General features: G+C 44.9%; 1 protein-coding gene across 3 annotated transcripts in view; it reads left to right on the top strand.

The window, feature by feature from the left end:
• Positions 1-13,890, top strand: part of LOC106562059 (piezo-type mechanosensitive ion channel component 1) — a 76,593-nt gene that overhangs the window by 26,282 nt on the left and 36,421 nt on the right. For all 3 annotated transcript variants that reach the window (XM_045689069.2, XM_045689067.2, XM_045689068.2), the window contains exon 2: positions 2,954-3,049. In XM_045689069.2, coding sequence (XP_045545025.1) covers positions 2,954-3,049 — 96 coding nt within the window. The remainder of the gene's footprint in view (positions 1-2,953; positions 3,050-13,890) is intronic.

The raw sequence follows: 13,890 nt of genomic DNA, 5'->3' as shown, positions 1-13,890 counted from the left end.
CCTCCTCTCTCTCTCTCTGGATGGCTAATGGCCCCCTTGATCACATGGCATTTCTCTCTGTTTCTGCACCACAGGAACTCCGATCTCAGTACTCTGTCTGTCCCACTCACCCCACACCTGACTGACAGATGTTTGGTGTGTGTGAAAGCGTGTTTGTTTGAGAACGTCTAATACTGTTACTCATCCGAACCGCTCATCTCTCATTGATTGTTAATAAGGAGATTCTTCAGTAATTGAACAGTGGACATTGTTCATACAGTATTAAAGCCCCTGACTCCTGATTTGCTGACCTCTACTTTCCTAGCTGGGTGCAATAGGTCGTTTAGTGTAGCTGCTCAGGCAGCCAGGCAGGCAGGGGGAATGGAAACATCGGGGATATGCTACAGAGGAGGTAAACAGATGGCCAGCCAGTCAGAGAGATGGATGAAGTGAGATGGAAAGAAAGGAGGAAACGCAGGATGAACTCCTCACACTGTTGAACTTTTCCTCGCTTCAGTTGAGTTGCGGCCCATTTTTCTGCACTGTGTCACCGGCTGGTTTAGTGCGTGGGTATGAGTGTGTGTGGGTATAAGTGTGTGTGTGGGTATAAGTGTGTGTGTGGGTATGAGTGTGTGTGTGGGTATGAGTGTGTGTGTGTGTGGGTATGAGTGTGTGTGTGGGTATGAGTGTGTGTGTGGGTATGAGTGTGTGTGTGTGGGTATGAGTGTGTGTGTGTGGGTATGAGTGTGTGTGTGTGGGTATGAGTGTGTGTGTGTGGGTATGAGTGTGTGTGTGGGTATGAGTGTGTGTGTGTGTGTGTGTGCACATGCGAGCGAGGATGCTTGAGACTCAATGACGGGGAGAGGGATTGATAGAAAGGAAAAAGTTCTCACTGCCTACCTATTAGCAGCACATTTTTACAGTATACTAAGAGCAGACTAGGGGCATTCCCTCTCTCTGGTCTCTGTTGAAGCCTGTTGATTGTGGGATGAGAAGCTGATGACCTCACTCTCTGATCCAGAACCAGCTGATTACAGACACAAGGCTGCTGGTCTTTGACCATAAAACCTCCCTGCAGCAGTCTGTGGTCAGTGTTGAAAAGATGAACTTGAATCACACACATTCTGAGGTAGACCTCACCCTTGACTGGGCGGGGACTAGAGACCCAGTAAACCAGAGTTGGACATTGTCACTTTTATCAGCCCCCCCCCCTCCCCCCCACGTTTTGTTTATTGCCCTATCTCTACACAGCTGATTCAAATAGCCAATTAATCATCAAGCTTTGATTATTTGATTCAGTTGTGTAGTGCTACGGCAAAAAACGAAACGTGCACGGGGGGGGGGGGGGGGCGCCAGGACCGACTTTGGGGAAACCCAGCATTAGCTCATGTCACATTACATCATGCGTGGGTGAGGTAACCATGGGAATATGTACATTAAGTCTAAACAGTAAGTCGCAGTGACTCGCCACTCAGCCAATGTTGTCAGCCAGCTGGTCCATCCTCAAGATCATTGGCAGGTTCTCTGCCACTGTGAGTTTGCTAAAGACATTACACTGCGCGTGACACTTGACATTTTGTGCGTGTGTTACATAAAAAAAAAGATATTGTCCCTATATGATCCACATGAAAGAAGGAGAGAGTGAGAGCTGTTGAAGGTTCGCTAACAATGAAGCCAGAATTAGTAGAAAGGCTCCCTGGCGTGTGCCAGTGAAATCCTTAGAACAAACAGCACTGTGGGCCACACGCTAGCTAGCTCATTGACTCTCACTTATAGGACAAAGACAGTCTTTGTTCTCCCATTCTGGTTGTTAATTATAGATCTGTAGCAGACTGTAGGCCGGGGCGGCACGCCTGCGGGGCTGGGACACAGTACTGCACTGGGTGACTGACTGCCAGGCATTATGATGGTGGATATGTTGTGATGTGCAGGGTGGGCTCTCTGCTGTCAGTTGTGGACACTGTGGGGTGCATTGCTGCGTTTCCCTGCTGGGGCTCTGTGGGGCCACCCTCAGCATCCGGTTTTCAGAGGAAAAGCAGAGAAGAGGTGAAGCCTGAGATGCTTTAGATGCTTATGGGTTCTTCCGACCCTGCTCAGCCGTTTCTTTTACGCCTGCTACTTTAGGTTACTGAGGGGCAGACCCAGAGGGCCAGATGAGAGTTGGTTGTGTGAGGATGAAACGCTGTGAGACGGATGGTTGTGGCAGGACTCTAACAGGCCTGGAACTGGAGCCCAAGGGGCAGAACACAGCATAGGGGAATCAGAGCGCTGGGCTCCCAGCTCCCCCTTCCAGTCTCAGAGCTCAGCCGGGGAGCGGAGAGAGAAGAGGAGCGGGGGTGTGAAGGCAGCCCTCCCAGGGCCCCAGCAGGCGGTCTGGAAAGCCCTTGTGTCCCCTGGCAGACTCTCAAATGACCAGCAGCTAGCTAGTTCACTGAACACAGGCTGAGTAACCAGCTTATGCCTGGACAATCACAGGGTCTGCTATATTATCAGCATAATAATAATCATCATCATTATTAAAGGAATGTTTAGTGCAGAGCAGGCCACGGTTGGCTTGCCATCCAGCTCTGTGTTACTGTTAACACAGTCCAGCACTGCTGCTTTCACAGGGACCTGAGAGAGCCCTGCTTGTATGTAGACTCATTAGATGTTCCACTGTTTTCCAGTAAGGGAGGTGTGTGTGGATGTGTGAGGCATGCGGTTACAAACCAATACAAGTGTCAGAGGGTTTTCAGGGAGGCTTGGTGATGAAAGGCAGAGGCCTTCATTCTCAAGCAATTCAACCCCAGTCTCAGCCCTCACCCTTTCTCCTCTCTCTGGTTAATTCAAAAGTCCACGCATCAATGTGACCTCAATTCACAGATTTGTACATAGATCATTCAACCACTCAGACAAATTGCTGTGTATTAGTCATTGACTAATGTTTGTCTGTGTCGTGCCTGTCCTCTGACCTCTGACCTCTGTGTGTCCCCAGCCTGCCTGTTTCGCTACAATGCCCTGTCTCTGGTCTACCTGCTCTACCTGCTGCTACTGCCATGGTTCCTGTGGCCCAACAAACACACACTACGAGGTAAGACAACACGCCAGTCCTTCCCTTCATTTGGCAACTCCTGCTTGTTTTAATAGTTTCAGGCGTGGGTGGGTAGGTGTGGTTGTAAGTGGGAATGCTGTGTTCTCTCACCGCAGCATTGAGATTGACGTTTTGGACGTTGTGTTTGGACGTTGTGCAATATAACAGAAGAGCCAGACAAAACATTTGCAATACGATCCAAAATGAATTGTGGTTTAAAAAAAAGAAAAAAGGGGTGAAACAACAAAACAGGTTTTCAGAGCATGGTTCACATCCTCATACATACCACAGCGTCTGTGTTGTACTTGCTTTCAGACAGAGCGCTTCTGTAGACTACATGGCAAAATCTTAACCACTCATTTCTATCTATATTTGACCTCTAAACCTATGAGGACTGGCCTGCAACTCTGATAGACTCCAGTAAATACAGGATCTTTGGGGGTTTATAAGTGATTGTTTTTTCCTCTCAGCTATTTAAGCAATAAGGCCTGAGGGGGTGTGGCATATGGCCAATATACCACGGCTAAGGGTTGTGCTTAAGCACGACGCAGCGCAGAGTGCCTGGATACAGCCCTTAGCCGTGTTATATTGGCCATATACCACAAACCCCCGAGGTGTCTTATTGCTTTTATAAAACCGGTTGCCATCACAGTAAGGCAAGGAACTACACATCCAATTTGAAAATGTTGCTTTAATAAATAAACTCATAATAAATAGATTCCGCCAGAAAAAGTAGTCCGGATGTCACGTATAGTCCCTCTCCGGCCTCTAGGTCATCAGGCTGCTGATTATCCTGCACACCTGTCACCATCGTCTCACGCACCTCATGACACTCCCCTGGACTCCATCACCTCCTTGATTATCTTCCCAATATCTGTCACTCCCCTTGGTTCTTTCCTCAGGTGTTATGGACTCTGTTTCATGTCGGTGCGTTGTTTGTGTTTCGTGTTTATTTTATTTATTAAAACACTCACTCTCTGAACTTGCTTCCCGACTCTCAGTGCACTCGCTACACCGGACAAAAGTCTCGTTGCTAGACTGTTGCTATGCAACAACCACAGGCTAGCTTGCAAGCTTACATTAAATGTATGCAAGAACCGAGCATTAGTGCCAGCCACTTCAGAGTGACTAACACATTATTTATTAATGTTGATCTGAATGTTGCCATTTATTGTGCACAAATGGAAAAATTGTCCCATGTTATTGTTGGCTAAGCCCATGTCGTCGTTTGTTGGCTCCACGCTGCTGGAAATAGATGCCATTCTTTTAACTGGGGGAGCTGCTGCGTAAGACAATAGCATTAGCTAATCAATCAAATTTACATCAGCCGATGTCACAAAGCGCTATACAGAAATCCAGCCTAAAACCCCAAACAGCAAGCAATGCAAAAGAAAACTCCCTAGAAAGGCTGGAACCTTGGACGAAACCTAGAGAGTAACCAGACTCTAAGGTGTGGCCAGTCCTCTTCTGGCTGTGCCGGGTGGAGATTATAACAGTACATGGCAAAGATGTTCAAACGTTCATGTTTGGCCAGCAGGGTCAGATAATAATAATCACAGTGGTTGTAGAGGGTGCAACAGGTCAGAACCTCAGGAGTAAATGTCAGATGGCTTTTCATAGCCGATCATTCAGAGTTAGAGGCAGCAGGTACGGTAGAGAGAGAGAGTCGAAAAACAGCAGGTCTGGGACAAGGTAGCACGTCCGGTGAACAGGTCAGGGTTCCATAGCTGCAGGCAGAACAGTTGAAACTGGAGCAGCAGCATGACCAGGTGGACTGAGGACAGCAAGGAGTCATCAGGCCAGGTAGTCCTGAGGAATGGTCCTAGGGCTCAGGTCCTCCGAGAGAGGAGAAAAGAGAAAGAGAATTGGAGGGAGCATACTTAAATTCACACATGACACCGGATAAGACAGGAGAAATACTCCAGATATAACAGACTGACCCTAGCCCCCCGACACAAACTATTACAGCATAGTTACAGTAATAGTTAGGCCTACATAGCTACCGGTTATATTGTGAGGGTACATTAAAACCGAGCCAGTCACCTGCATTGCTTGCTGTTTGGGATTTAAGGCTGGGTTTCTGTACATCACTTTGTGACATCAGCTGATGTAAGAAGGGCTTTATAAAGAAATTAGATTGATTGATTGATTAGAATGATTTAGCTAGCTAACAGTTACATACCATATGTAGCCGTTCACTGGTGGGCAGCTTTGTCGCGCCCCTCTTCCCTTAACTTTTTAATTACGCTGACAGACACATTGTTGCTCGTTGTGAATTCGGTGTCCTTCTGTACACGCCATGCCAAACTGAGAGGCGGGTCGTTGATATGTCGGTTCAAACCTGCTCTGAGTCCAGCGTAGCTGCTAATCCCATATTCTTCGCCATTCATGTTTCTCACTGAACCATACAAGTCCCGTAGAATGACGTTCAGCTCCTTTTTTGTTGTATTCCCAAACTCACAATGTATCCCTTTTTCTGCACACCAGTCAGTGAAGCAGGTAAGTGCCCACTTTGTTTGTTTCACAATATTATTTTCGGTTTCTCTCAAATTAATCTAAACGCTTATGTTCTACATCGGCATGTCGAGCTACTGTTGATGTAGCCATTTTATCGACGTGAAAAGGCGCAGTGATATAAAGGGGAAAAGGCTAAACGTCATAGTCATGGTATACGGTCTCACTTACACACGGCTAAATGCTGTTTTAGCCAATCAGCATCCAATATCCAAACTACCCGGTTTATAATCTCAATTAGACAGCTGGAGTGGGTGTTGTGCAATGTTTGTGGGTGTTATGCAATATTAAGCCATGGATTAGATTCAGGTGTGTGGCTTTGCCCTCTCATTTCCTCTGTGGAGGCTGGCAGCAGTGTGCCCGCTGGGCTGGGCGGTGTCAGGATGATGCCAGGTTAGCCAGGCAGGTAGACGGGCGCTTACAGAGGGCTTTACATCCAGCTTTGTATGGGGCCTGCCAAAACACACAGCAGGTGACTAAACCAGCTCCCTTTTGATATTGCTCAAATGATGCACTTCCGCTGAATGGAGGTGTTGAATTTTATGAATATCTCATGCCAAATGTATGGACTGACAAACTAACCTCAACTGGCAGCTTCATTAAATAGTACCCGCAAAACACCAGTCTCAACATCAACAGTGAAGAGGTGACTCCGGGATGCTGGCCTTCGAGGCAGAGTTCCTCTGTCCAGTGTCTGTGTTCTTTTGCCCATCTTAATATTTTATTTTTATTGGCCAGTCTGAGATATGGCTTTTTCTTTGCAACTCTGCCTAGAAGGCCAGCATCCCGGAGTCACCTCTTCACTGTTGATGTTGAGACTGGTGTTTTGCGGGTAATATTTAATGAAGCTGCCAGTTGAGGACTTGTGAGGCGTCTGTTTCTCAAACTAGACAGTCTAATGTACTTGTCCTCTTGCTCAGTTGTGCACCAGGGCCACCCACTCCTCTTTCTATTCTGGTTAGTGCCAGTTTGAGCAATTCTGTGAAGGGAGTAGTACACAGCGTTGTACGGGATCTTCAGTTTCTTGGCAGTTTCTCACATGGAATAGACTTCATTTCTCAGAACAAGAATAGACTGAGTTTCAGAAGAAAGTTCTTTGTTTCTGGCCATTTTGAGCCTGTAATCGAACCCACAAATGCTGATGCTCCAGATGCTCAACTAGTCTAAAGAAGTCCAGTTTTATTGCTTCTTTAATCAGGACAACAGTTTTCAGCTGTGCTAACATAATTGCAAAAGGGTTTTCTAATGGTCAATTTTCCTTTTAAAATGATAAACTTGGATTAGCTAACACAACGTGCCATTGGAACACAGGAGTGATGGTTGCTGATAATGGGCCTCTGCACGCCTATGTAGATATTCCATAAAAAATCTGCCGTTTCCAGCTACAATAGTCATTTACAACATTAACAATGTCTACACTGTATTTCTGATCAATTTGATGTTATTTTAATGAACAAAAAATGTGCTTTTTTTTTTTTTAAACAGTGACATTTCTAAGTGACCCCAAACTTTTCAACGGTAGTGTATCTTATAACTGCCTCGAGCTTAGTTCGACTGTCATACCCATCAGAACCCAAAATAAAAGCTTGTTTTACTCCAATGTTTGAAAACAAAGTCAATGTAAACAAGCATGGTTAAAAGAATTTTTTAGCTCATAGATGGTCAGGTCAGTCCTGGCATCCATAGCTCTGTCTATTCATTTGAGAGTGGTTTCTATTTCTCAAGCACCATCCCTCAGCTGTTTACCAAAACAAGAGGTGAGGTACCCGCTTTGTCATTTTTTGAACTCCGGATTACCCCTTTAAAGAGTGAGTGAATTTGGGCCTTTTGACTATAACACACAGGGCCACCCAAGCTCTAGTTCTATTTCCTGGTTACTTTTATGTGTAAAAATGTGTGGTCTGGTTAGGAATAAAAACTAATTTGCAGAGATATAGCTATGATATTAATGTGGAAAGTGAAAAACCTAATGGCCAGTAATCTGTGATGGCAAGGAGACAGGAATTCATCTGAAAAATACAGAAACCTGTTATTCTTGACTCTGCTCTGGAAGCCGAACTTGATTACCACAATACACTCCTGTTGAGAGTTTTTCAATCTCTACCTTCTCATGATTTGATGGTGCGGTTTTTTCCCTTAGCGTTCCCTCGATATAAAATTCAGATTTCACAGTACTTACCGGTAGTTGCAGTCTGTGTTAATCTCCTGCAGACATGATAAAAACACAGCAGATGTTGTTTTTCAGAACTGTATAAAGAAAAATTCTGTCAGCAGCACAAACCTACTGCTCAAAGATGTCCTTATTCTATAGTAAAGAGGATGTACAGAAGTATAGAGCTAACCTCATGACAGCTCTATTCTTTTTTTTTGCCGCCGCTGCTCTTGCTCAGCAAAACCCAAGTGGTTTCATTGATTTACTCTACATAAATATTGCTCTATTTTAGACAGACAAATCTCCTGGTGTGCTCTTAAAACCTCTACAGGATCGGTGGGTCCCCCGCGGGACGGTTGAGCTAACGTAGGCTAATGTGATTAGCACGAGGCTCTTAATCAAATACCAACAAACAGTGGATATGATTTCAGGTCTGGAAAATCCGCTCTTTCCACATCCTGCCCCTATCCTCCACCCATATCCCTGTCTGTGGTAGCAATTTAATGGTCTATGGTGGCTGTAGAGCAAATAGAAATGGGACTCATTTTTAACAGCACAGATAAGCACACACACCCTGCACCCAGCCTTAACCCCCAGAGGCGTGTTTATCCAACATATCAACTGGCTCACGCTCCTGAGAGCCAATGGATGCTATCAGTTCCTGTACTGGTGATAAGGTCTACAGTGAATCAGACCCTGTTCCTGCCGCCTCTGGGGAAAATATACACAGAACCCGAAGTGCGCTTATTATAGATAATTAAAACAGTTGAATTCTCCCATTCTCTCTCTTTTGTTCTTTATTTTTCCATCGATGAAAGGATGGGAGATTATATCAACAAGCTGCGTTTAATACTATTCTGTCTCCGGTGCTGTTAGGTTCAATAACCCATGTTTCTTTTAGAGGGGAAAAAGGAGGGAAATCTGAGCATGATCAGCTGTGCGGGGTCACATGACTATTGCTGGGGGAACTGAATATGTGTAAATGGTGAGAGGTTTATTTCAGTGGGACTCGCTGGCGGAGGTGATTCCCTGTAGGAAAATCCCAAAGTCTGCCAGCCTCTATAAAATGAAGCCTGACAGAGAATAGGATTAACGCTTTTAATGAAAACCATCTTGAATCGTTCCCTGCTCCCAATTATCAGCACATTTCTTGGTCCGGGCCGCCATGGGAGGACCAGATCCATGTAATCAAGGGGGCAGAACCAGGAGGATTCTGGAGACGTCGAGCAGAAACGACCCCTCCGCCTCACCTCCACATGCTCCTCCTTTCCATGGAAAATGTATTCTCACCCTCCGTGAATGTGGTGGAGCGTGGGGGCATATTAGGGTTGAGAGTAGCCATGGTCACAATTTCCTCTGTGGATTAGAGGGTTAAAGGAGCCGTCTTATGTCAAACTGCCCTGAGAGCTGACCTGGTTACAGACGCTCTGGCCTGTCTAGAAGGAAACTATGACTGTTTCCAGTGACTGAGAGGAAGACCGAGAGGAAGCTTGTTCCATCTGCATTACAATCAATAAAGGCTACCACATGCATGTGCGCTCTTGCTTTCCCCTTTTGTGTTATTGAATCGATCCCATATTGTTGTCATTCATTCATTAACGTAAGCTAAGACTCGATTTAGTGGATCTCACCAACTGTATTGCCCATAAGGGATGGTATCATTGGATTCTTTGATGCCACTGACAGAGAGGACTGTGATACGCCTTAATAGTCCCTTTCAGCTCCTCCCCAGCCTAAATACACATCACCTGATACACTGTGTTTGACATTCCCTTCAAAAGACTGTTTTCCATTGCTCGCTCCCTATTATCTAAATCCCCCGTATTGTACAATCTGGACACACTGTCGTTTCCCCAGAGCTGATAAGTAAAAGGACAAATATTGAGCACCTGTCTGGAGCCTGCTGGGTGACACTGTTTCCAACATAGGAGAAATATAGGGGATTTATTCGCTGGTATTCAGGGCCGACGCTCGCAGGGTGTTGCGTCAAATCTCCTCCCGTGTGTATTCTATTCACACCTGCTGGGGCTTTACAACGTCCCTTCCTGAGGCACCGATGTCGAGACATCGCCCATATCCACAGCTTTCATGTCGCCGGGGGAAACAGCAGTTTGAGACATGGAGGGTTGAATGTCCCCTCTGGTTTTTGTTTTGTGTGTCATTTGTTGAGGAAGGCGTCATGTGGCTTTCAAAGGCCCAAAAGCCCAACTGTCAGACTGCCATGCTGATAAATGAGAGGGTGTGAGGGAAATGCACACCAGGCCAGGCCTCCCTAAAGGAGTACTCAAGGCCGACCACAGCTTAAACTGGGCAGAGAATAGACTGTGGGAAGGGCCGTAAATGCCGTTGACAACTAGTTTGCAGGTGATTTCAGATGATTTCTGTTCCAATTCTGATATATTGGACAGGACAGCTGTCTGTTCTCAGACAAATATGAGTCCACTCTCAATAGGCCCATCTGGTTTATTTGAAATTTGTGGTCCTTTATTTGTCATTTTCCCCTATGGAGAGATGGAGCAGGTTTAGCCATTGAAAATAGAGTCCAGCATTTTGAATAATGAGAGAGAACTAGCATCAGTATGTAAGGTATCTGTACACTGCATATTTCATCACAAACCATGTCAACCTGTAAATCATTTTAATAATGAAAACAAATTACAACACTATCTTCATTACGTGGCATGTAAAGTACACCTACAAACATATTGGCTATATTATGGATATTTGCCAAGCCTGACCTTTCCTTTCCTTTACCCGCTAGGCAGTGGAGGCTGCTGAGGGGAGGACAGCTCATAATAATGACTGGAATGGAATGGTATCAAATGGTTTCCGTTCACTTCATTCCGGCCGTTACACTCGATTCAAGACATTATTATGAGCCGTCCTCCCCTCAGCAGCCTCTCTGCTGCTGGGAGTTATGTGGGAGGCAGGGTTGCGGTCAATTCCATTTCAATTCCGGTTGCCTTTAATGCTTTTCAATGAGGAACATTTGGAATTGAAATGGAATTGACCCCAACCCTGGTGGGAGGAGTGAGGGCCGGTGGACACCTGTTTGGTTGTTTCTCCTGGTTTGATTAGTGCCCTGAGAGTGAGAGGCCATGGGGCCAGAGAGGAGCTTTTCCCTGAGGCGTGTCTGCTATGTGCCCTCCTCTCCTCTGCCCCAATAGAAACTGGGATTCCACACACCACTGTTATTTCAGCAGTCTTCTTACGCAAACGGCAGCTTTTCTCACACCAACGCAGCACTGCGACAGGACAGGATGTCAGAGAACAGCCCAGATAAGCGTAGGCAGCAGGACATGGTGTACGATCCAAACACGTAATGCAAAACAACAAAACAGAAATGTCGGTGTTGTCAGTCATTTTTGTTTACTATCAGGTAGCTGATTATTGTTGCTGATTGGTAGAGGTTTTTAAACAAATGTAGCTTAGTGTAATGAGTTTAAACACATAGAACATGTGAATGAGATCACTCTAGTCAGCAGATCAATTAGCAGGGTCAGTGTGTTCTCTCACTCTAATATTTTAGCAGTACAGTACGGGTGGTGTAGGCCAAAGAGATGCAGTGTGTGTGTTTCCAGTCAGTGGATGGTGTTAGGAATTGAAAACCGGTCAAGGTGTGGAGAAGTGCAAGAAGCAAAATACAAGGCGAACAACTTCTATGTTTAAAGGTTTATTAGACAGACAGACAAAACATTACGTACGCCAAGTAGATTAGTCACAAAAGTTAGAAATAGCAATAAAATTAATCACTTACCTTTGATCTTCATATGGTTGCACTCACAAGACTCCATATTACACAATAAATGTTTGTTTTGTTCGATAAAGTCCCTCTTTATATCCAAAAACCTCAATTTTGTTGGCGCGTTTTGTTCAGTAATCCAATGGCTCAAATGCGGTCACAAGAGGCAGACGAAAATTCCAAATAGTATCCGTAAAGTTCGTAGAAACATGTCAAACGATGTTTATAATCAATCCTCAGGTTGTTTTTAGCCTAAATAATCGATAATATTTCAACCGGACAAAAGCTTCGTCAATATAAAAGAAAACAAGAAAGGCGTACTCTCGGTCGCGCGCATTAACCAGCTCTGAGGACATCCCAGGGTCCACTCACTCAATGTTGTCATTCTCCCAGATTTTTCAGCATAAAAGCCTGAAACAATGTCTAAAGACTGTTCACAACTAGTGGAAGCCATAGGGAATGGAATCTGGGTCCTATCACTTTAAATGGTGGATAGGCTTTCATTGGAAAAACAGCCATTTCAAGGTAATGGCACTTCCAGGATGGATTTTCCTCAGGCTTTTGCCTGCCATTTCAGTTCAGTTATACTCACAGACATTATTTTAACAGTTTTAGAAACTTTGGAGTGTTTTCTATCCAAATGGACTATTTATATGCATATCCTAGCTTCTGGGCCTGAGTAGCAGGCAGTTTACTTTGGGCACGCTTTTCATCCGGAGGTGAAAATAGTGCCCCCTACCCTAATGAAGTTAACAGAACCACCACGCCCTCTGTACACTGGACTGTTGTGTCCGGAGGCTGGCCCTGCGGACTCCTCTACATAACAGCCCAGTTTACACTGGCCATCTAAACCAGCTTTTTACGATGCGCTGGAAAAAAATAAGCCATTATGCCTGAGGTCCTCTTTTTTTGAAAGTTCCCCCTTTTACAAATTAGGTCAATTCAATTAAAGAAAATACATAGTTTTTTTGTGTGAATTAAAACAAACACAGTATTGCTCAGAGTGCCTGGCAGGAGTCGGCTCATTTCTCAGGGATGAAACTCAATTAGGTTCTGTTTTTCGACTTCTGACTATTATTCCATCTTCCCTCAGTCTAAATAGTGTACAGGAATAAATAAACCCATCAACTGCAGGATAACCTCCAGACCAAACTGTGAAAGTTGTGTGTCTGTTTAGCGGCCTGAGTATTAAACATAATACCCTGCTCTTTTAACATGCACTGTTTTCCTTTCCACTCTAACCCGGCCCCAGAAACCCCGCTGCGCCCCTCCATGACAGGTACACTACAGTCACAAGACTTGTTAAAACAATGTTCAGAGCTACTCTCGTAAATGTTCGAATTCCTCCAAATTATCTTGTTTCATGGAAAATCCAGTAATGTCACCCCAGATTTTAGTTGAGGTTTTACGACGCGTACAGCACCAGGGTGAGTGGGGAAGGAGGGCGTCCGCTGAAACATGTTTTTTTTTTTAAAGAAGTCACCAGAGCGAATTTCCGCCTGTCTCTGAAAATATAAACTAGAAAAGGTCCTGCGACTCACTGGGTTTGGGTTTGATCTCCCTGTAGTGAGCCTTCATTGTAAATAAGAATTTGTTCTTAACTGACTTACCTAGATGAAATAAAGGTTATATAAATAAAATACATTTAAAAAAAATCACTGGTGCGAAGATGGATGTGATTTTAATATAATGTTTGTGTTAGTAGTACTTAGGCATAGTGATTGCAGGTCTCAGATTGGTGGCTGTGCTGGTCTCTCCTCAGAGAGATCTCCATCATATGAAACCTGCTCTGGAAAGAACACTACGTACCACGCTCTGGTTCCCTGTGAGGAGCTGTCTCCCTCTGGCCTTGTATTAAGACACTGGAATGCACCTCCACATTCCATTCCTACTTTATCTCTTGGAATAGGAAACTATCCCAAAACTTTGATAGCGGTGCGGATTACTTAGTGGTGTGCAATGACAGTGTAAATACAGGTAAGTGGGTCTATGTGTGCATATTTTTTAGATGTTTTAGAGGTCATGTTACTCTAGCTGACGGTCCTGAGTAATGTAACGTAGGAATGTAGTAGATGGACAGCTTCATGACGACCCTGGAATAAACTATGATAGGTTATGTTTATAGCCCTTCAGGTCCTACAGGAGAGGGACGGACTCAATAGCCTTGAACTATACTGTGACACAGGACACATGCTGACGATTAGCAAGGCAGTTACAGAATTTGTTTTGGAGTTGCGTTTTAAAGAGACTGTCCATGTAATGGCAATGACATCATGATTTTCCAGTAGCAGGGGTAGAGAGCCGGGGGATTGAAGAGAGGGAAGACGGTGCAGTGAACTTAACTTAAACACACACACACTTGGAGACAGAGGAGCTTATGTGCAGGGGTTTGGGTTGCAGCGGTTGAGTAGAGCTGTCTGCAGTAAGTCAGGA

This window comes from Salmo salar, chromosome 11 (genome assembly GCF_965601325.2).
Source record: "Salmo salar chromosome 11, fSalSal1, whole genome shotgun sequence".
NCBI lineage: Eukaryota > Metazoa > Chordata > Actinopteri > Salmoniformes > Salmonidae > Salmo > Salmo salar.
This window is presented reverse-complemented; position numbering and strand designations above follow the sequence as displayed.